The 23,884-nt window shown below is 43.3% G+C and overlaps 2 protein-coding genes across 6 annotated transcripts; both read right to left on the reverse strand.

Moving 5' to 3' along the window:
• Positions 1-250: 250 nt before the first annotated feature.
• raver1 (ribonucleoprotein, PTB-binding 1) lies at positions 251-12,536 on the reverse strand. Of its 5 annotated transcripts, XR_014699696.1 has the most exons (16): positions 12,138-12,536; positions 11,120-11,186; positions 9,867-10,336; positions 8,296-8,487; positions 8,075-8,195; positions 7,887-7,987; positions 7,265-7,346; positions 6,747-6,949; positions 6,541-6,622; positions 6,266-6,408; positions 5,847-5,921; positions 5,613-5,747; positions 5,359-5,424; positions 5,113-5,242; positions 2,771-2,931; positions 251-915 (listed from the first exon to the last, which is right to left on the reverse strand). XR_014699696.1 is itself a non-coding variant. In XM_084570438.1 (15 exons), the coding sequence occupies exons 1-15, from the start codon at positions 12,531-12,533 to the stop codon at positions 2,894-2,896; spliced, it is 2,298 nt and encodes a 765-aa protein (XP_084426564.1). In that variant the 5' UTR covers positions 12,534-12,536; the 3' UTR covers positions 2,364-2,893. The 5 variants fall into 5 exon arrangements, 4 of the variants coding, with proteins under 4 accessions (XP_084426564.1, XP_084426563.1, XP_084426566.1 ...); XM_084570438.1 differs by lacking the exon at positions 251-915 and having other exon boundaries at positions 2,364-2,931; positions 7,265-7,343; XM_084570437.1 differs by lacking the exon at positions 251-915 and having other exon boundaries at positions 2,364-2,931.
• A 621-nt stretch (positions 12,537-13,157) lies between these two features.
• On the reverse strand, positions 13,158-23,297 carry tyk2 (tyrosine kinase 2). Its single transcript, XM_084570703.1, is given in 25 exon segments — positions 13,158-13,639; positions 13,755-13,868; positions 13,965-14,082; positions 14,172-14,344; positions 16,009-16,127; positions 16,432-16,621; positions 17,046-17,137; positions 17,234-17,384; positions 17,489-17,640; positions 18,163-18,298; positions 18,643-18,770; positions 19,108-19,195; positions 19,321-19,488; positions 19,573-19,691; positions 19,813-19,996; positions 20,093-20,210; positions 20,302-20,459; positions 20,755-20,940; positions 21,027-21,405; positions 21,637-21,800; positions 21,928-22,060; positions 22,152-22,275; positions 22,412-22,504; positions 22,507-22,629; positions 23,163-23,297. Coding segments are annotated over 24 exon segments (3,528 nt in total). The 5' UTR covers positions 22,604-22,629; positions 23,163-23,297; the 3' UTR covers positions 13,158-13,495.
• Between the last annotated feature and the right edge of the window lie 587 nt (positions 23,298-23,884).

A 23,884-nucleotide genomic window follows, 5' to 3' on the forward strand; every position in this document is an offset into this window, starting at 1 on the left:
ATTGCAGTGTCTGAGCTGCTTCTATATGCAGGAAACGTTCAATAAATACCCCAGACTGAAACAATATGAAGGATTTAGCCAAGTAATGAGACCTACTTCAGTATATGTACAGTTCTTCAAAGAAAAGCATTGTGTTTTGGATTATCTGTTCTTTTTTTTATTTTCCAGACAATAACAGCACTGGGAACGTTGCCTTTTTATTTCCCATAACCAGAAGTGGTTATCTAATTTTTGCAGTGCCACGGTGATATACAGTTACACAGAGGATCGAGTGGAGAAGATGAAAATGAAGAGCGTGACAATAGCCAAGCTTATTTTCAGGGGGGGATAAGGGTACGTGTTGAGGCTTGGATTTTAAATCCCTACTATATTATAATCTTGTTTGGGTGTGTAAGCAGGAGCACCTCTTAAAACGAACAGGTTTCCCCCCTCTTCTGAATTAAGCATGAGGCAGACTAGTAGGTTTCTCCTGGTCTGCTGAGATGTTGTACTGTTTTATAGACTGTTTGTCACAGGGGGAGTGGGCTGTTTTCTATGACTAATCCTGCTATAAACAGCTCTTATGACATACCCTATTTGGTTCCACTTTGTTGCCGGTATACTGAAATAAAGCCGTAATATATCACTGTACATGTGAATTTAGTGAGCGTTTTACATTTAGATGACGGCGCACACACACTGCTTTTCCAAATACATTAGTTTCCATTCAACACACGCTGGCAGTAACAGGGGAACGCAGTTACATATCAGATTCTGCAGCACACCTAAAGGTACGGGAAATATGACTTTCCCTTTTATTTTTACATTTGTAAATTCTGATAAACGACGCTGCAGCGATCTGCCTTTCCGAGCTGTGCCTCCTGTTTGGGAAAATCGCAGGTTTCCGCAGCGTTCACCAGCAACTGTGCAGGGTAACTGTGTGGGTGGAAATATGAAAGGCAGAAATCTAAATGTGTCTGACACAGCGTCCACCATGCCTCGGTGGATCCCTTTGAGAACTCTGGGTAGACTGGCTGCAGGTATGAGAAACACAATTCCGTAGTGCCAGAAGCATTAGAGATAAATATTATAGAAGTAAACCCAGAGGCTGGGAAGGGGGGGAGAAAAAAAAAAAAAAAACACACATTAATACAGTGGCAGTGATCTGAAAAATAACCCCATCACTCCTTCACAATGTTCTCATTTCCATCCTCCTTTACAGATGGATAAGAAAAACAGGAGTGTTTCTCCCTGTGACTTATTTTTGAAGTGACAGAACCAAACATAAAGTAAAAATCCCTCGCTCAGTGTTTAAAGAAAAAAAAAAAAAAAAAAAAAAGGAGTTTTATGGCCGGTTGTGCTTGCGCCCATCAGGGGAACGCTCCATCAGCAGCTCTGCTCCTCGAGGCTCTAGAATAACAGCTAATCAAAACCTTTCATCGTGTCGGCTGCTGAGAGGAAGGGGACCACCTCTTGCCCCCTGTTTGAAGGGTGAGGGACTTCAGCGCAAACGGCCATCCGTCTGGGCGGGCAACTTTAAGCTTTTTCCATTTCTGCCTGGGAAGATCTCTCTTGCCACTTCCAAAACATGTGATAAATATTGCACTTATGACAACAATGCTGACATTTTAGGCCTTTCGGTTTTTTTGTTGTTTTTTTTTAAAATTGAGTCTAAATGTCATCTGGTTGTCTAATTAGAGTGGAATGCATCACCCCCAAAGTTGTTTTTATTTATTTTTTTTAGCAACTTGCTATCATCCTTTATAGCTGATTTCTTGTTAAACAATTATCCATACGGGGAGCAAAAATTATCCTCTTAGCAGCAAACTGCTTAACATTCAAACAGGTCACATTGACAGCAATGCAGCGCTGATAGAGCCAATTAGAGCAACCCGTGCAAAGTGCAAAGGCACCTTCACAGCAGCAGCTCGGGCAGGTTTGCTTATCAATTATTAAGCACGATGCGCATCATGAAGCAGCCAATACAACTACTGCTTCAGCTTCTAAGCTTCTTCTTTTTAAATTCTTCTTGACTGTAGCACCTGCCACACCTGTTCCTAAAAAAATAAGATGCATCGTCTTTATGGTCGGCTGCTGCTGCTGCTGTGCCAATAAAACAAAACATCAGCTGGCTCTGCACGCAATCACTGTTGATTGAGAAGAGGCCCTTTTGGTTCTGGTTCATTACTTAAGTAATCAGGCAAAAATACAACCACGGTTTGTTGGTTCACGCAAATTAAAACTGCATGAAGGTCTTGTACGTCTTTCCTCTCCATAATCAGAAGCATATTATTTTGTAAATTTAGGAAGGCACTTCCTGTAACCGTTTTTCTTTCTACTCTGATGCTTAAAAATTACATAAAAACTCCAAAACTCAGTTCAGCTTAGGGTGCTTTCACACACGTATATATCCCATTCCCATACACTATCACATAAAGTTGCATTCAACATTGATTCAGTTGATTTTTGTTCACAGGCTAATCAAGACAAAGTTCAGTCACCTTCAGTCTGATCAAGCATCTGAGCTGTGCGTAGAGAACAACTTTTCGATGTGTATGCCGAGACGGCGCACTACTCCCGTAGGTGTGTTCTCACTGCAAACAAATTGCTCCAGTGTGTGATTGCAATTGAGCCGTTCTGTGCCTTCTCTGGACTTTTTAACGAGCCATCATTTGAGAACAAGTTTGTAAAAGTTTCTTTTTTGGTTTAATCTGATTTTATGATTAGCACTTGGTGGTGAACCCTGTGCATCTCCACTCGGCTGCGTGTTGTGATGGGGATATTTCTTTACCAAAGAAAGGAGAAAGGATCTTCCATCATCCACCGCTGTCGCCCTCAATGGACGTCCAGGCCTTGTTGTTTTGTGACAGGAAGTTGTTCGGGAACCGCTCTGTTGGGAACTGGTTACGCTCCATCAAAGATTTGCCGGGTCAATCGTATGGTTTGGGCGGGCTTTATGGAGTAAAGGACAGAAGAGAAATGGTGACGTAGTCATACACATAATCCGAGCGACATGGAGTTGAATTTGTTTACAACAAAATGGCTCCGATTGGCTGCAGAAGCATTTATTTCTCCAATTCAGCTGAAGCACCCCCATACTGAAATCGAAATGGTGCGTTACCAGACTCATATTCTGATAAGAATCGAGCCAAATTAAGTCTAGACATATATAACCAACTAGAAAAGTTTCTGGAAAACTCCTAAAATAAAAATTGTGTCAGTGTCCAAAAATATACTGATCCAACGGTACGTCTTTGCTTTCAAATAAAGTCACATCAAGAGATAGATTTAAATAACATTTACTTGCGCACGTCATACACTCATACAGAGACAATCATGGTGGTACAGGTGAGAGGATAGCAGTTTAAATCCATATCAATCTAAATGATGATCATACAGTACAGCTGCATCTCTTGGTCCATACACAACACGAGCAGTCTGCCATGGTGCCACTCTTTGTCACATCAGCTTGCAAACATACAGGAAAAACAAAAACACGGTGAGCAGCAAATATCATTCAAAACAGCAGACCAGAGGCAGGTATGAGGATTGAAGTTTTGGACTCCGGAAAGAAAGAAAAATAAAAAATAAAAAATATCAAGCTTTAACTATTTACACAGCAAATAACACAGAAATGGTAAATGTAAGATGGAAGCCAACACAGGGCAGGATGATATCACAGAGAACACTGTTAAGGCTCAAGTGTAGCTGCATTTCCTAGCAGAAGTCAGAGGTAATGGGTTTTCACAATCAAACTGTCAACCAGATAATTATTCCAAAAAAGAAAAACAAAGACAGTCATGTCACTGACCGATCACCTGCACTTGCTTCCATTAGTAACTCTCCAAACAGACTCCCACAATTACTTGAGATCACAGGCTGTGTCCATCATGTACTCAAGAGAAACCAATTCAGCTAAAAGTTGAGCCCCTTGAGGAGGTGGGATTGTAAATGTTTCACTACTCGCGTTCTGGTAGCAGATGGAGAGATGGTAAACAACACATGTACACTGCCCCACCGACCCAGCTCAACCATCAAGGTGCGGTGTCTGGACTTTAAGACATTCAAAATATAACTTAGCAAAACAGAACTTCACATAAACACAGAAAATATTCAACTCCTGGACACATGAGTGAGAGGAGACACGAAATGGCACCTTTGTCGTGTGAGAACAGATTAGCACGGCGACCTGTGTGCCCTCCGAGTGCGTCACTCAACAACCGGTGCAGAGAACAGGCTCCGTGAAACAGGTTGGAGGGTGTGGATCAAGACAAACAAACAAACGTGGAAAAGTTAAGGCTTGAGAAAATATCCCAGTATGGTAAAAATCTTCACCTCAAAACACGTAGTAAGGTACATACAACCATCATTGGTGGATGGAAAGCTGCATGCTAGCCGATGAGGAAATGCCTGAATCTAGAAATAGTTATACAGAAAAAATATATATACACAGCCCTGTGATAGGAAGGGGAAAACAAAAAAAACACCACAACACAAAACACCATCTCATTAAACTACTGAACTTTTTACACAGAATTAGGAAGGCTAGTTTTAAAAAGTAAAGCCTCTGACACAAGGTTTGTTTTATACTATGCGAGTCCCTTTGCTTGAAATTGTGGACAGCATCACTTTAGTCATGTCAGCCATCATATAAAGCAGCCACTGAAAACTAGCTACACCATTTGTAGATCTTCTGATACACCACACTCAACACAGGAATAAAAAAAAAAAAATATTTAAAAAATGCTTAAAAGGCTTATTTTGCTAATTAACCATTTTTCCCCACTGTACAACTTTTTCAACAAGAAATAAAAAAAAAAAAAAAAAAAAAAAAAAAAAAAAAAGATAAAAACTTAATTTACAAACACGGTAAAAATCATACACACACGCACAAGAGAGAAGGAAAAAAAAATTAAAACTACTGAGATTTCATTCCATGGAGTAATACATCTGTCCAGACAGCAACAGGTTACACTCCACGGCACCCTCCAGGGGTCTCTGAAAGGAGTGCACAGGAGACAAATCCAGGGACCACCAAACTATCAAGTCCATTGGAGGAGATGCCACTGTCTCCTGGCTGTTGAATGGCTACTCATACAGCAGGAAACAGCTGCATTTAGAATATACGCTTACGCTTAAGGTAGGAGTCTGCATAGTGGCCACCGAGGCCTTGAGAGTGCTGGCCCACGTAGCCCCCCTCCGGGCTCGGCTCTGGAGATGGGATCAGCCGGGAGAACACGCGCTTGTGGCTACCAATGGGTGTCTAATTAGCAAGAAAAAAAAAAGACAAGAAATTAGCCAAGAGTAGCTTTGTGTAAACATAAAAAAGGAGCACACAAGGAAGTTAAGGCAACAAAGAAAAAAAACAAGGAAGATCACCTTCAAGTTATTTCCTGGCACTGGGGGGTAGCTGGTAGTGTGGCTTACAGGGGGCATTCCCACAGCCTGAGGACAAACCAACTCTCAGTCATCCAGATTTCTTCTACTCAGGCACTCAGTAACATCAATTATTGAACACTGAATTATTCATAACCCTTGACTTTTTACCTCTTCTAGCGCTGTCTTGATGTTCTTGCAGCGACAAGTAATCAATAGTTCAAAAAAGTGAAATCAATCCAAAGCTTTAGGCTTACCCTGTTGAGCTGGGTGGTTGGGAGGCTCCCATTACTGGAGGCCTCGTGCCCTGAGTTAAAGTATGAGGACAAGGATGGGCTGGGACCATAGCCGTAATGGGAAAACTGCTCATTGTATTCAGGGTGACGAGAGAGCTGCAGAGATAAGCAAATTAAAAACAGTGTTGGTGTGCATTCAATTTACCGACATTAAGATTTGCTCAGGCCAGCTTGAAATGGTTGACTGGACACTACCTGGTGGCCAAATCCTGCCAAGGCCCCACCAGCATCAAGGTTTTCCTGCTGTTCATACAAGTGGGCTAGGGCATCCTGAGGAGAAAGAGCAGATGGGCATCAGACCAGATCACATCCTATAGCCTACTAAATGAGCAGCAATGAGCAGCCAGGCATTATATAATAAATTCAACGCGTGACCAAAGCTGTAACAATTAACAGGGCCGGGGACTAAAGATAAAAGATAATAAATAAATCAAATTTCTGATCTCGCTTTGAAAGATCCAATATCAGTTCATAATATCCTTGGATTTTTAAGCACACACAGTTTCCTGCATTGAATAGCAACCTTGTGAATTGGAACAGAATCAGTACCCAGCCCTAATCACTCATTTCAAAGAAATCTTTCATCCGACAACACATTACAATTTGGCAAGTACCTGGTGTAAAGTAGTATATTCAGGGCTGTAGGAATCCTGGTAACGCAGGTTGTAATTTGGTTGCACGCTCTGGTGTGTGTGCTGATTGGACACATTACTTAGTGTAGGTCTCTTCCTATAGGGGTGGGGTCTGCAGCTTCCTCCTGGAAGAGAGGGTGAGCATGAATACATTACATGCCGAATATATTTACCTCAATACCTGGGCTGATGCAGGAAACAAGAGCAGACTGTAAAGTAGGAAACTCTTAACACTGTGCAAAACAAAAACAACTCACCTGAGGGGAAAGCACTGTTGGCACCTAGGAAGGCGCTCTGGGGAAGGTTTGCATCTTTTGGCGGATCTCCCAGTATGGATACCTGACATGGAAGAAAGGGGTTATTCTTCTTTTTCCTGCACATGTAGAGAGAGTTAAAAGGCACAAACGGTGGACAGATGTTCAAGTGGCCGAAAGCACATTATGGAAATTACACTGGACCTCACCCCTTGTGCTGTGAGGCCATCTGCCCCCATTATGCCTCCCATCAGGGGCATGGAGATGCCCTGTAGGGTGGGAGAGGAAGTCTGAGGGAAGGTGCATGCCGATATGGGTGACTCCTGCTCTCTTGTCAGGGCTCTGCCGAGTGGCATTGGCTTTAGGGGAGGCAGAGGATCTGACTGAAGTCCCAGCCCCGGGACAACACCACCTAAAGCAATTAAAAGGCACAGTTACGTTTAATGTAATCTTAAATTTCTGATTATTTTGCCTGCTCCTCGGCAATAATACTGGCATGTAAAAAGTTGTAGATTTCTGTAACTGTAAATTTAAACACATATCACATCCATATCAGTAATTTAAAGCTATGGAATTCTAAGACATGACATTAAGAGCAACAGGACAAACGTATCATGGCCAGTGTAAAGAGTAGGAAACATGATTAACAGGCAAAGGGGAATACAGATGTTTATCATCAGAAGCAAAGCAAAAACATGCAATTTGGAGCTATGGACGGATGCCGAACCTTGGGGCAGGTCTCCGAGCAGATGGACTCCCTGCTGGACAGGCAGAGCAGCCAAAGGATTCTCCCCAATGAGTCCAGCCTGCTGGTCAAAGGAGAGAGCAGAGTTCAGTGTCACAGTCGGGTCACAGAGCCTGGCTCCAACACTGAAGCAGTTAAGGCGGCTGAAGTACGCAAGCACACCGAGTCAGCACCAACGTTTACTCACCACATGTGAAATTACGTCCTTACAGAATGTGCGTTTCAATTTTGGCATACAACGCAGTAATACACCTACCACATCACTCAACACCACTCCAAAGAACACCCCACACACAGAGACACGCAAAAACTTTCCAAGTGAGAGCTTACCCACCCAGGCGAAGCATTTTCTATCAACAGTCAGATAAAACCTCAACCTCACACTCTGATAGACAAACACAAACCCCATTATCACTCACACAAGGCACTAAAGGGTTTTCTTTATTGTGTAGCACCTGAGCCCACAGAAGATGATTTCCCAAAAAGGCTTGCTAATGGTAAGGAGGGACAGAGCAGAGAGTGGGTAGAAGAAGATAAATTAAAACCAGGATGAAGGAATGGCAGGGAGGAACATGTCGGCGCAAAGGCGGAGAGGTAGCAGTACCTGCTGGGCCTTGGCTTGATTCTGAAGGAGCAGCTGGAGCAGGGCAGCAGAGAGAGCGGGGTTGGCCAGCAGCGGCATTGTGGGGGCTGCCCCGAGGAGGCCTGCACCAAAAACAACATCAATGTTCACAGCACCAGAACAAATGGCTGAATTAAACCGTTGATTAAGAGCGGCTGAGGGCGCTTCACCTTGTTTGTGTCCCTGTGACATTGGGTTGAGCAGCATCTTGAGGGCGGTGGGGTTATTGAGGCCTGTTAGTATTTGCATGGCTGTGGGATCAGGGAGGAGACCTTTACCCCTGTTTACAGCCTTGGAGAGAAAAACCACAGGACAGGGATTAAGCAACCAAGCAACCGATAAGTGCCGACTTTGGAAATGTGCACACAGTATATTGATTTAACTTTACTACCATGGTCTGTGCGGCAATCAGAGCGGCCAACATGCTTCTTCCGGGAGGGCCAGGGGCACAGAAGGACACCCTGATGTGTGTCCCGCCCAGCAGCCTGCCATCTGTGAGTCGCTGTGCCTCCTCGGCCATGTCTGCCGTGGCAAACTCCAACACCGCAAAACGCCGGAAACTTCCATCTTGTCCCTGAGCCAACTACGGAGGGGGGGGGGGAAAAACCAACAACAATCATTTTAACTGCAGAGATAGAAAAGCCTGTTACCAATAAATACAATTCAAGCAGACTGCCTCAAACCCAAGACGTTCATGGTGAAAGGGTCCTGTATGACTAGGGTCGGTTTATTGAAAAAGGATTCTAATCTTCATTTGAAAGATGTGATTCATGAAATCCTTGGATCAAATTTTTTAAATATATCCTCAGTAATCTCACATGACTAGATGAGATTAGTCCACGTGTGTGGGAGATCCAAAATACAACAAGAGGCTCCAGGAGCAGTGCGTGGCTTCCTTTTGGAATTAGAAAGTATGACGACAAAGAGACGATCAGAGGTAAAATACTGTGGAAATGCGACAAATCTCTGAAACTAATGACACCAGACATTTAAAGCAAAATTGTTTGGAAACTTGACTATCTAGAAATGAAGCGATATATTGAATCGAGTGTAGCGACACCCTACCATATGTATGACCCCAGAATCGCAACTAAAACTAAATTGGAAAGGATGACAATCTCACAAGAGAGGGAAAAAAAAAAGTTTTGATTATTGATTTAACTCTTATTAAACAACATTGGGCAAAATATTAAACATCCCATTCATAATTCAGACTCAAACAATCCTCTACATTTTATTTATTCCATTAAAACTACAGCAAATCTGAGTGTTCTGCAGGACTCAGATGGTCAGTCTTCCTCATTTACTTTCCTCTACTCATTTAATACCAGATTATCATAACAAGCCAGTTAGTTATGTCATTAAAGCTTTTACTGCGACACACAACTATTCATCTTAAATTATCACATGGCCCTTAACCACTGCCTTTAACACGATCCTAAACACAAGAACAAAACCCTGGAACCAGCAGAAAAGCACCACTCTGCGTGCTGTGCTAAAAAGACACCCCGCTCTCCCATTCCAGAAGAGCCTGCTGAATGACACCACCTGGGGGAGTCAGGTGGTCATCACCATAGAAACCAGCTTTTGCTATTGCTATAGAAACTTTGAGTGGTCACATGAAAACTGGGGCAAAGGTGAAAGGTACTGAGAGATCAAATATGGAATACGATTTTACAAAATGATTGCTGCCATCTGCAACACATCCCGTAAAAAAACGCACCCTATGCTTTTTGTGTATTTTACAGCTGGCCGACACATGCGGCAGCAAAACGGTTATCAGAGCACACAAAAGTTGTATAAATGAGATCCAACATTGTATAAATGTACAGTAACTAGATAAAGAAAGATAGGAGGGCAGCAGCACATTTCATGTCAAGGTTGTATCCTTGGAAATCAGGATAATGTATTCTGGAATAATTTGTATAATTTGTGTGCATGTGTTTGTGTAGTAAATCTGACCTGGCAGAAAACTGGCGAATGCGTGTCAGCCAGGGCATTGCGGAGGTCTTGGGCTGTCAGCAGGCTCGGGGGCAGGCGGTCCACACACAGGCATTTGGAGTGCAGCAGTGGGTATGTGAGGGAGCCCACCTCAGTCCAGTGGACGTACAGCATGCGGGAGCCCAGCTGCTTTCCAAGGAGCTCCGACTTGGCCCTGGCCGCCGAGTCCTTCTTCATGTATTCCACAAAACCATAGCCCTTGGAATGCCCCGTGGAGGTGCTGTAAACCAGAAAGCAGCGCTCCAGGTTGCCAAAAGGACGCACCAGCTCCTCGAACTGCTGCTGGGTGAAAGCGCGGGGCAAGTTGGCGATGCATAGCAGCGAGTCGGTCGGCTGCAGCTGCACGGAGATCTCCCTGTCCCGTAGCACGTGCTGGTGGAACTCCTTGATGGCACACTGGGCCTGCTCCCCATTGAGTAGTGTCACAAATGCTGGAGAAACAAGGAGGGAGAGAGAAATGGAAGATATGGTGTAAAGTGAAGAAGAGTTCAGTTAGCGTTAAGAAAACGTCACAGCAAGTCTCAGGGAGCAAAATCACGTTGAGGCCAAAAACAGGTCTGATAAGTGATGGTGCTATGTTTTATTCTTACTGGAACTACAATGGTTGTCACAAATGTATGTCTCATCTGACTTCTAAACCCATGTGAATTTTACGGTCACTGGCACTCACTACCAATGTGCTGCACTCTTGTTACAGTACAGACAGGTATACTAAAGCCCCAGTGCCTGCAATGTTTATTTGCAGTTAGGTCTGATATTTTTTTTTTTCCTCCACCCATCCTATCCTGAATTTACCACATGGCTGGTGCAATTTTCCGGCCCATTGCACTCCGCCACTTTCTAGTGAAACGGCTCCTGCCATTGTGTGTCAAGCCATTTTAAATGCACATTCTAATGTTTGCTTTTTTGAATGTCAGTTCAATGGAAACACAGTCTCCTATTTACTTATCCATGAGTAAAACGAGCAATTCTCCTAAATGCAAATGAAGCACAGGAACAACTAAACAAACCCTTTTTGGAAGCTGCAATTTGTACTTGATGCAAAAGGTGTCGGATTCAGAATTCATTCGTTCTTCGAGCACCTGACTTGTTTCTTTTGACTGTAAAGTTTATTGTGAATGATTTTAGTCAGCATTATTAAAATTTAATTATCTTAGACATGTGCTTTAATCTTTTGGACTTATAATGCCTAGGGGGATAGCAGTTTGACCAACCTGTGCCCTTGTATTTGTCAACGAAGCAGTACTTCAAGTCATAGTTTCCCAACAGCTCATGGACCTCCTGTAAAGACAAATACATTCATTTATATGTATTAATGCACAGTAAATTGCAATTATATAACCTTATAAGTTGTAGAGCCTGTGTTAATTTAAGTGGAGAAGGCTCAATTGCGGATTTTTTATCATAACCGAATTAACCAATTCATGTCCACCGGGAAATTAGCAACAAGTGCACCTGTAGGGGAGCGACGAGAGAATAACTCGCTCTTTGTTGTGGGATAAATTGTTCTGCGCTCCCTTTGCCCATTCACAAACAAGCTGCGATGCTGTCTAGCATTTTCTGAAACGTTTTGTCTCCACGCCTTCTACCTTTTGTTACATTGCAACTCGCATCTCGAACGGCCACTACCACCCCCTCTGGGAACAATGGTACCGCCCGCAGGCCCACCGCTCCCCACGAGTCAGGCACGTTCCAAAAAAAAAAAAAAAAAAAAAAAGTAGCATCATGAGTAAAATCACACAATATTAACAACAGATGGGCTGATTGGAAAAGATCCAGTGCACCTGTTACCCCTCTGCACAGATTACAATCACACATAGCTCGACTTCGGCCTATTTGGGCAAATTAAAGGATGGACTTTAAAGATCATAAATTGTTGCCCACAAGGCCGAAGTGGCAGGTCACACAGGCCACAGATGACCAGATTGACAGCTACGTGACCACTGACCAGTTAACGTTAAGTCGTGTTAGTTAACCAACTTAATTTGCATCAATTGGACAATGCTAACGGAGCGCGGAGGCTACAGACAACGTGTTGAACTTTAAAGCAGATACAATAAAGCAAACATATAAACACCAAAGTTAAAGCCAACTAACGAGTTAAATGGCTAGTGTGCTAACGATGGTAGCATGGCAGGCGTGTTGGAGCTAGGCTAACATTAGCCAACGGGCTCCGTCAATCAATCAATACAACAATTAAACCTGAAACGGGCTAGCTGTTTGCACTCATACCTGATTGCTAACGTCGGAGGGTAGATTTTTTATGATTATTTTTCTACGGTTGTAAAACTCCCGGCGAGTTCGCTCCAAGCGGCTTTCAATCTCTTCGGGGCTCAGTGATGCCAAGTCCTCGTCGACCCTCCGCTGACACTCGCGTCCCGTTGTAACGTCCTCTTCTCCGGGTGCGAGTTCGGGATACCTGCGATCTCCGGGCATCCAGTTTTCTTGGTCCGCGGCGAGGTCGTAATTTTCATTAAGTGGACGAGAGGCGAAACTGGACCCTGTGTCTGTGCTTTCTTCTCTGGCAGCTGTGCTAACAGACACGGTGGCCGCCATCACTCGCTTTGATGGAAGTTTTATCGGTCTGGAAACTCTGGCCGATTTGAGCAGTTTAAACAATACACACATGGCCCCAGCGCCGCTTCTGATTGGACGAGAGCGGGACGCATTCTCCATGACTACGACGTAACGCGGGGTGGGGGCCACAGTTCATTCTCTTTAAAACGGAGTAAACGGCAAAAGCTTCAGTGTCTGTGATTTCAGTATTATTTCCCGGGACTTTCAACTAAGGAGAAGAAAGAAAACAATACATAAAATCAATCACGAATCAGTCAGTTTACATTTTTTTATTTTTAAATATACCACTAATAATTGCATTTTTTTGGCAAACTCAGGTTAAACGATGCGGACTATAAAAATATTTTTTAAAAGACATGAAAAACCGACTAATAGCCAATTTATTCCGTCTATCCCTTGCCAGATACAGAGAAGTGAGATTTGATAAGTGCCTTTAGTCATACGTTCTTGCATGTGGGACAACATCCATGTCTGCATACTATGTAATGCATCTTTACGCAATTTGTGACACAGTAATCAGTGAATTTAATTTGCGTCTTTTAAAAAAGTGCATATGGAAAATTGGTTATTAGATTAGGAATTTGTTCTTGACAAAAACAAAAAATTAAATGCAAAATAACCCCCCCCCCCCCCCCCCAAAATGTACAAAAATAAAAAATAAAATACAGTAACCCCTCAATATATAGAAACTCCTAGCACTTACTGGTATTTATGCAAAGCTATAACCTTTAAAAGACAAAAGATGGCACTCTGACTGGCTGCATCACTATCCCATGGAAGTCCAGTCAGACGAAAAAGGGAAAGAAAACGAAAAACAGACTGAGTTTATTATGTCAACATCACATATGAGATGATACCAGTGTGCTTTTATCACGAAAGCCTATAAAAACATCTCTGTACAGAGAGCGGGAATTGCGCACAGGAAAACACATTATTAGCTACCCTGTTATATATGGTTGCCACAGTGGCAAAGTGAATTGACATGTAGTCAAGTGTGTCCTCACTCCGGCAAATCAGCAAATCTGAGCCAAGGAAAAGTTTATGTTCGACTGAGAGTTGTATGATCGGCGAATAGCCGCAAAGTCTTTGATGAGGGATTCGAACGTTGGCCGATCTGCAGGATTTGCATCCCAGCTCTGCTCCATTAACTTCTGCACCTGTTGATTAAAAACAAGAGGTGGTTATATTATCATTATTATTATTATTATTATTATTATCCAGCCACTCATAATGTAAAACAAAATGTCAGCTTTGTTTGATGGGCATTGTTACCTCACGTGGGCAATCTCTGGGACAAGGTAACCGCGCGTTTTTCTCCACCAGCAGTTTTATGAGTACCATCACAGTCATCGGTTCAGTGGTGGAATCCCTCATTTCAGAAAACTTCTGCAAAAACACAGAACAGCACATTGTGCCTTTAGCACGAGACCTGCAAATTGGCACGCGAGTCTAGCTTGTGATAAGATGACAGTGATAACGTACCACTGGAGGACTTTGGCGATGCTCACAGCGAGTCAAGATCTCGTACAGCGTAACTCCAAAGGACCAAACGTCTGAGGCAAACGAAAATTTACCCTCTTTCAAGCACTCAATGGCGTACCTGCAAAATAAAAATAATAAACACAATTTAGTGGCGGAAGTGATGCGAAACAGCTCTGAATAACACTGTTCGGTGTTGCATGGACTGACCAGTACACTGGACTGTCCCCGTCCTCATGGACACGATAGTAGGCATCTCCTTCAGGAATGTATTTCGTCAGGCCAAAGTCCCCAATCTTTACCAGATTGTCATTTTCCACTAAGACATTGCGGGCAGCCAGATCTCGATGGACGTATCGCTGAGAGTGCAAGTACTCCATTCCCTTTGAAAGAGAACAACAGAAATTAAAAATCGATAAAATGCGAAACAGGTGTGAATAACAATACTACTACTCCATACATGGGTGCAAAACATTCTGACAGTACGGTGATTGCTTGAGTCTCTCCTGCACCAACATGGGTTCACATGTGGCTTTGAGCTGACTTCGGGCAGGAAGTGTTCATGTTGTACAAAACTGAGTAACTTATTCTGGGTAGCTGGAGGATAAACTAGGGCTGTAGTCCGAGCAGCTTCAACTCAGAACAGAGTTCAAAAAAGACGACAACAATACAACACGTGAGAAGTGCTTGCTGAGTCTGAGAACGTTTGTATGGCCCCACCATCCAGTCATGTTGGAGTTTACTTTCATACACCGTGTGTAGTGAATAAAATTCAATACAATAATCCTGTATGTCTGGACCACCCCAAAACCTGATGTCAGAGAGGTTTAAAAACTTTGCATCATGCTGGATCCTTTGATAACCGTTTTTTGGATTTTTTTTATTATTATTATTGATAAAGAAAAACAACCAAAATACTTACAGGACAAGGACAAAACAGTGCAGAACATTGAACAAGATAAATTGTGCTAGTTGTGCGCGTTGTGTTGTGTGGGTGAGTGAAAAAAAAAATAATAATAATAATCAAACGAATAAGTAAAAAAAAAAAAAATTGCAATACCAGTAAACAAAGAGGGGAGAGGGTGACAAGAAATCATTGTACCATTGTTACATTATATTTTGCTTAATTACAATAAGATAAATAATATTTTCAATGATAAGAATTATAGACTGTTTAGTATAGCAGTGTAAAAGGATAGTTTTTTTGGGGGGGGTTTTCAGTTTTTCAGACAGTTTTGTTTAAAGAGGGAGGAGAATATGAAAAAAATAAATCAATAAATAACAGTTTAGGAAAAAAAAAAACACGTAACAGAAATAACAACAAACGGCTCAGTCATTCATATGTGGGGTGCTGGCGGGGTTTTTGGGAACATCCGGGGCACTATAGACCTCTGAGCACATGTTTTTGAGTTGCAATCAATCTGATTGTTTTTTTAATGCCATTTGTTTTTCTGTTGAGATGTGGTTGGATAATAGGAGGAGCCACTGAGATATTGCCATTCTTGTTCTGTCCTTCCAGTTTAGGAGGATGGTCTTTTTAGCGACTGTTAGAGCGATCAATATTGGTTGTTCATATTTCAGTGGCGGTTCAACTACAGAAAGGTCTCCTAGCAGACATATAGCTGGGGAGGTTGGAATACTGCGACCTATAGCTAGCGAAAGTGTATTAATAACGTTTGTCCAAAGTTTCTGAATTGGTGGGCGGAGCCAGATGGCGTGAAAGTAATCATCTATAGTGTTTGTTGTACAGTGTAAACAGATGTTATTTTCTACCATTCCCATTTTGTATAATATGTTTTGGGTGAAGTGCAAAATTTTGTATTGTTTAAGTTGTAGTTTGGAGTTTTGTGACACTGAGAAGGTGTTATTGTAAATGCGTATCCAGGTTGTGATATCGCTGGTGGTTCCGAGGTCCCTTTCCCAGTCTTTTATGGCGGGAGGTTATTGTCTATGTGTATTAGGTGATGCGAGTGTCATGCTGGATCCTTTGGGTGAACGCTGGGCTGTAAAAAAAAATAAAAAATAAAAAAATGCCACCTGAGCTCACCTCACAGATCTGCTGGGCAAACATAAGGCACTGGGGCACACCAAGTTTCCGCTTGCAAAGGTACTCTCGAAGACTCCCCAGAGGAAGGTACTCCATTATAAGCTGCACTATTTGTCCTCCTGTCAATAGACAATGCAACAGTGCTTTAATCTTCCTGTTTCCGTCATTTCCAAAAGGCACTGTTACTTCTACTGGTGCCTGTTATGCTCAAAACATTGATATACAATATAAACACAGGTACACTTCAGATAAATTTATTTTTTTTAATTTAAAGCAGACCAGCAGAGGCCAAACATCAATCCCTGAACAATCCACTGCAAGTTAAAAGAGCTAGCGAACGAGACACCCTTGTAGGTGTGGATTCCGTATGTTTATTTGTTTCAGCAAACACATATTCAAATCAGAACCCAGGTGAGGACTCACCCACTTCAGTACAGCAGCCCTTGTACTTGACGATGTTTCTGTGATAAAGAGATTTCAGGATCTCGATCTCCTTCATCCATCCGTCAGGCATATGACCATTCTCCTGCTTCAAGGACTTCACTGCCACGTACTCTCCTGTGCCGTCGTTGGTCGGGTCGTACAAGTAGAGAATCACCTTTCCGAAGTGGCCCTGTGGACAGAGCATCATGTTATTTTCAATCACACGGGAAAAGGAAATAGTGACTTATGATGTGGCCGGCGTTACAGAGCACTGTCCGCCAAAACCACCCGTCACGAAGACAGTTTCTTCCCCCAGGCTGTCGCTCTGCTGAACTCTGAGCAGTCACAGTGTGTGAGACCATTCACATGAACAATAACAATAACTCTGCACTGACTGTATACACTCACTGTACAAACCCCTGGATCGTTGTATATATCTGCTCTTATCCTTTCTCTCTCTATTTTTATTTTATGTGTACAGACTGAAATTTATTTTTTACACTTATTTAAGTTCCGTGTGTTTCTGCACTAGAGAGCAAAAGTTACCGGAGTCAAATTCCCCGTATGTGCACACATACCAATAAAGCTGACTCTGATGTCGAACTACAACTCACCTCGCCCAAGACGCGCATCATTTTCAGGTAGCGTTTATGGAATATGCTGGGGTCTGTGTCGGTGAGAGTTTCGCTGGGAGATATATCTGGATCTGTGTGTAGAGTGAAAAAAAAAAATCTGTTTATTAAATTCATTCAAACAGGCTGAAAGATGAAGAGAAATTACAACAGGCAATTTGAAAACTCACCTTTTATCATGATGTCTGTGAGTCTTCTCAGCACACCGCGGAATGAAGGCCTCTGCTCAGGCTCGTAGGTCAGACACATGCTGATGAACTTGGCCAGCTCCTGGGAGGACGGCTCGGCTAGGCGTCCCCTTTGCTGATAAAAGCGCTCTTTCTGGGGTGGGGAAAACATTTAAGCGTCACGGTTAGAGGTCAAAAGGATAACACGGGTGTGTCGAGCTGTGCAGGAAGAGGAGTGCGGGTCGAAGCCGGGCTTACCTCCGACAACGTGGCACCACCCATGGGAAGGTCGCCGTTGTTGCAGATTTCGAGCAGCGTGACTCCGAAGCTCCACTGGTCAGCAGCGTTGCCAATGGGCGCACCGCTGTCAATGCACTCTGGGGCGATCCACGGGATACGTTCGAGACGCTCTACGGTGCAGAACAGCAACGAACAAACAATCACATCTCATGTTATGGTGACTTCAAACTAATTTTGTTTTTGTAGGAGAACAGCAGCATACATTTGTGTTTAACTGTATCCTGCTTTTTGACAAATAATAATACACTCTTACAAAAGCTACATTTTAATAAATTTAATCAGTTAAATATACTAAAGGTATTTAAACCATCAGCATAGTTGGTTCCAAGGTATATTCAAGCGTCTTTGTTTTGTTTTTCTTGCTTACAATCCCCACATGACATAAACTGCGGTGGCTAAAGCTACGCAGACGACTTTACTTTGGACAGCCTTAAACCACACTTTGTGCAGCAAAACTGCAATACAACAGGAAGTAAGTCACAGGAAGTGGTTGAACTATCCTGTTTTCTAAATCTGACTGAAATGAGGCTGAAATGTGCACAAAACGCAGACCACCTCGCGCCTGCTATGCTGGGAGACCTTTCTGTAAAGTGAAACTAATTAACAGTTTGTACGAGTTGCTGGATGCAGACCTTCCCGTGAAAGGACACTCAGGGGGATTCCTGGATCACTCAGCTTGACGAAAGGAGTGGTGCCATGCTCCAGTCCGCGCCTCACCACCAGAATGTTCTTGGCGCAGACGTTGCCGTGGACGAGCCCCTTGTTCTCCTAGAGTAATGAAAATAGCCCCAATGGTAACTATTTGCGACGCAGTGCTGGAAGAATAAATTTCACAGAAACTTTCGGCAGACAGAATTTATCTTAAAGCGTGTTCTGATAATAAGATAACTTCCCTTCCTGCTTAAGAACAGCAGCTCAAACCCAAAACTTGGTGTCCAGATAGGCAATTGCACAACCGACTATGTTATACAAAATATTTTACCCACTGGTTTGCAATACTTCCCTTTAAACAACTCAGTGCATTTACCACTTAGCTGTGCGGTCATTAAAGCGAACTGGACTGCGTTATAATCTGTGGCACTGAAAAATAACAAAGTAGAATTTGAACTTACAAGATAACTGAGGGCGCTGGCAAGCTGTTTCGCAACAATAAATTTCCACTGAGGAGTCACGGACGCCTTTTCTTTGCGGAGGAACACATCCAGAGGCCCAAACTCCACATATTCTTCCACCATGACATCTGTAGAGGTTATGATATGACAAGTTTTATTTTTAACATGTTAGTGAAAATAAATAAAACAAAATTAAGAGATAGACAATTTAAAAAAAAAAAAAAAAAAAAGGTCACAAACAAGCCTGAGAGTGTGCGACGCTGCTTGTCCGCAGGCGCAATGTAAACAAGTACGACTATATTTAAAACAGAACGTGCAGTAGTTTTGCATTTCTACATGGTTCACTTGATACTAGAATCATAAATTTGACTGTAAACACAGATCATATGTTTGACGGGGGAAGTAGCAAAGGAGGAAGTATTGAAAAGCAGACGTGAGAAGGGTGCACAGTGTTACAGCTCTTACCCTCAGATCCTTTTATAGACACACCATGCACAAACACCAGGTGACTGTGGGATACCTGGCTCATCAGACTCGCGGTTTCAAAAAATGCCTACGAAAGACAGAGTGAGAAGTAAGGAAAGTAAATGCGACGCCGTCTGTGTAGATTCAGCATTTTACTGCTGCCATTCTTTAGAAAGCGACTGTTGCAATCCATGCAAACGTCACGTGACTTACGAAAGTAATGTCTTTATGGCTTTGGTCTAGAATCTTGAGAACCACTCGGATGCCTTTGCGGTCAGCCAAGTTGTTGTTGAACTCAACGTCGTCGTTCTCCTCTCCTCCCCGTACCAGCAGACGTCCTAAGTAGATGTTGGTTCTGGTGCCACGGCCCAAATGCTGTTCCTGCTCATAAACAGAACACCCACACGGTCAGTTACAAGGCAGAGGCCTTGTGTAAAAACGGAGGTGGCGAGTGGATATTATTACCCGTTTGATGTCTTTTTCTTTAATTGGATTGAAACGCAGATCGGTCAAGTTTAGAGAGAGGGATTCAGGGTGGGGGCAGCGATCGCCGCGTTGCCTCCAAACCAGGAGGTTGGAAATCTCTGCAATACACAAACACACATAGACAAGCCTGTGTAAACACATAAACATCTCACAGTACAGAGTTACTTTAAAAACCAGAGTGCAGCAGTGGAGCTGGCGAGATGTCCGGTAAACACAAACCTCCTTGACGTGGCAAACAGCATTTTTTGACGGTAAAGCTTTCTGAACCAGACTTGAGCACAAAGGTCTTGAGGCGGTCTATGAGCTCCTTCACACTGGAGAATTCTTGGTCCCAGCCCTCTAGACAGAACACTGAACCCTTCTGCTGAATACGAAACTGCTTGTGGCTTGGCGTTGAACCGTTCTGTGTGCATAAACAAAGGTGGAACACAGATTCTGAAATGTGTCCCACTCACTGCACTGCAACAATTCCCAGAGAAGAGTGTGGGTGTTGACTTACCCCGTTTTTGTTTAGCACAGCAAGGATGATGCGGCGATAGTCGACGGCGCTCCAACGGACGAGGAAAGCTCCCTCCTCTGCTGCCTCCTTTTTCAGCTTAAGTAGCACAAAATCATCACTGGAAGCACAGCAGAGTTATGATATAACGTGTGTCTTTATAGGCCGTGTGTGTCTGAATGTGCATGCATGGGAGGAGAAAAAAAACTCACTGCATAGGTCCATGCAGTAGATTTGCTTCACTCAGCACTACCCTTGGGGGAGCCACTTCACAACAAAGATAGTGGTGGGCGTCTGCAGTCAGTCGGTAGTATCCATCTAGAAGAGAGATGAAGGAATGGGCCTCCTGGCAGGAGTTCATCTGAACCTCCTACATACATACAGAGAAACACCACAAGCTTACAATAAGAGCTCCCACCTACAGACACATGTGAATTTAAAACATATTAAAATGCCGAAGGCAAAACCAAAACTCGAGGCTCTTACAGTCACACACATAGCATTATAAGTATGCCAAGCTAGGCGCACAAGAAAAACGTACAGGCGTTTCAAAAACTCAACAGTAGAAAGACTAATATGCACCACATCAACTGGACTAATGCACCGCAACACAATTCAATTAATGTACTCAGCTTTTGCATAAAAGGATAAACAAGAACTCTCACCATGTAGTCATTGTCCTGAGTGCTAATGCACACATTAGCTTCAGTAATTGCTATGTGCGTTATTTCAGGGAAATCGCAGAAGGAGGTCCATTTATCGGGAGCGTTCGCCGTCGGCTGGCTGGACGACTGTTTTGTTTTCTTCATGTAGTTCATGTAGTCATTCGAGAAGTAAGTGTTTGCCTGCGCCTAGGTAAGGAGACTGAGTGAATAAAACATGTACACCGAATCTCAGAATTAGCTCATTAGAAGCTTGAAACTGTGCTTTGGCGAACCTTCTGAAGAGAAACCTTCCTCCACAGAATCCCCTCGGTGCCAGACACCATTATTTCATGTGAGGCGGGAGCGCCGTAGTTGTCTTTTGAGACACCCTGGGCATGGGTGGTGCTGGAGAACGAGCTGCTCCCGTCCCCGTCACGCCTCAGTTCGAGGTGGGTTACAGGGAAGGTCTCTGTGCCAAAATTTGGCGCCAAGTGTTCGAGAGTAGAGATGTACTTATACATGATCTCCTGGGGTCCCAGTCGGCCCTTATCCACGGTGTGCTGCTGGAAGGTCCGCACAAAGTCTGCAAACACCCGCTGGATCCTGATTTTAGTCAGGAAGTTGTCTCTGGATATTTGTCTGGCAAAAGACCTTGGAATGCACTGTAGGAAGCTGAAAAGAGAGTTTTGTTAAGAATACCTGGATCCTGCGGTTACATTAGAGTTATCAGTGCTTGCTGCAGCAGCAGAAATTAAAGACAACAGTACTAAAAAAAAAAACACAAAGTAGAGTCAAATGAAAGAAATACATATGTATCTTCAGAATACATTCTACTTACTGAAAAATTAGACATTAGATTATTTCAGAATTTTAGCTGGAAAGAGTATTCTCTAAGGTAATTACCTGTTTTTTCCAGCCACAGCTTGTAAGGTTGAATTTGTTTGCATTGCCTGGTATGACAGCTGAAGTACAGCCATTCCCAAGCTCTCATTCTTGAAGCGACTCAGATCCTCCTCAGACTCCACGTCTTCTATTTGTACCACTTCGTTCACAAATTCATATTTAGCCTGGTTGGGGGGGGGGGGGGGGGTCGCAGAAGGGAATAGGAGGTTGCATGAATCTGCTATTGTCAATACAACAGCAATGTGCGCTTATTTACAGCAAAAAATGATAAACCTCACGTGAAACACACACCTGGGCAAATAAATACTCCAAAGAGGCCATCTCAAGCAGAGGGAAACCGCCTTGCTGTGTCCCAGATTTGAGAGCATAGCGGGACACAGCTGGCTCCTTATCATTCAATCCATGCCAATTGCGAAAGTAAAACCTAAGAATGAGGAAACCAGACGGCCCGTGTGAATTAACTGTGTCTCAACTTCATCTTCCAAATGAAGCATTACAAAAAAATGCAGGCTGACCTCATACAGTAGTAAAGAACGAGGCTGGAGCTCTCCTCTTGTTTGAAAACGTGGTTCGGACTGTACCAGCAACGGTTTATTGGATTATACAGCGCAAACAACACATGGCACAGAGGCGTTATCCCTGATGGTGGGGGGGGGGAAAAAAGGAAGTCACACACCAGCATGCTTTAACATGATATAACAGGAAACTCAGAAAACAAATTCCTTTCATGTTGGTTTGGGTGCGTGTGCTATCCGATCCGGGCATTCACTCTCACCTACAGCCTCCGCAGCCGAGATGCACAGCTCCTCTGCTGTGACCCCTCCGGCTGGTTGGGACAAGTAACGCTCCCCTCCTTTGGTCCAGAAAGGTAAACATGGATGCCCTGACCCTGAGGAGGCTCGCTCAGGCCTGGGACAGGAAATGATCCCAACCAGGAGCCCTTGGACCATCCTCTTCTCCTAGACATGTTGGGAGGGGGGGGTTGCCAGATCACTGAGACACACACACACACACACACACACACACACACATTAACTGTCATGTCAGCTGCAGAATTCGCTGGAATCGCAATTGCGTTAATGCTTACGTAAACACGAACGTATTAGAAACTTTAAAACGACACCGTCACAGCATATTCCGTCTAATCTTTTTCTTTTCTTTTCTTTTTTTTACCAAATAGCTCGGTAGTTTATCGCGTGACAAATACGACATCGGCTGTAACTTTAATGAATGTGACGTCATGAAATCGGATCAATCTATCAAAAAGACTTCCGGAATTACACCATGGCTAACTTATTGTTTACATGGAGCTGCACATTTAAGCGACGTCGGGAAAGCACAACAACGACTCTTGTACATGTGCGTGTATAAAAAAAAAAAAAATACATATATTTCAGACATTTCCAGACATAAAACGCGGCTCAAATACTTCAGAGTGTGTCTATGTGAAGGAAACACATACACCTTATTACAGCCTCGGACTTGCCCGTAAACTCAACATCGCGTGTGACAGTCGAGTATCTCACCTTTCAACGGCTGCTCGTTGAAGACGTTATATCAAAACCTAACACAGTCGGGCTTCATTATCTTGTGAGCGTGATTCCCCTCCGCCTACTCTCTCGGATTCTCGTGAACTAAGAGCTACGAAAGACGAACACTCGTTCCCGAAACCAACATGGCCACTCCCTCTGCCCCCAGCAGAACGAGACGCGGCACGCGCACGCACACACACACACACAGAAAGAGAGAGAGAGAGAGAAAGAGAGAGAGAGACGGGGGGGGGGGGGGGGGGGGGGGGTTCAAAATAAACAGACAATGAAAATGATTATCGCGTAGATCATATATTGTGATCTTACACACTTCCGGGTAATGCCCCCCCATGTTTATTTGCTTTAAACCCAATGTGACTCTCTGTGACAGGTGTCAGGTGGGCTCATCTCATAGGTTCCTCAAATCCCACATTACTCCTCAATATTTAACTTTATTTTTTTTTTTCATTTGTGAGTTAAGAAACATATATGTACTTGAATCCATCACTGCTGGATCTGTTTACATTTACAGCTGTGGAGGTTATCCAATTACAGATCATTCATAGGATTGTGCATTAATTGGACTGCACAAGCATCAGTTCTCACATCTGAGAACACATGTACAACAACTACATAAATGGCTTATCGCTATTATTATATTAGTTACCTGTCCATACCCAGCTTTAACTGGTCTGCTGGGTGTATAAAATCGCTGAAGG

This window comes from Chelon labrosus, assembly GCF_963514085.1.
Source record: "Chelon labrosus genome assembly, chromosome: 21".
Lineage (NCBI taxonomy): Eukaryota > Metazoa > Chordata > Actinopteri > Mugiliformes > Mugilidae > Chelon > Chelon labrosus.

Bases quoted from the DNA above. Each gene is read 5' to 3' on its own strand.
- raver1 (XM_084570437.1), bottom strand. From the start codon at position 12,533: ATGTGTGTATTGTTTAAACTGCTCAAATCGGCCAGAGTTTCCAGACCG. The intron at 10,337-11,119 runs GTTGGTCAAACT...TTGTTTCTCCAG, and splicing joins TGACAAATACAAGGGCACAG to CATTTGTGACACTACTCAAT. The intron at 8,196-8,295 runs GTAGTAAAGTTA...TTTCTCTCCAAG, and splicing joins TGATTGCCGCACAGACCATG to GCTGTAAACAGGGGTAAAGG.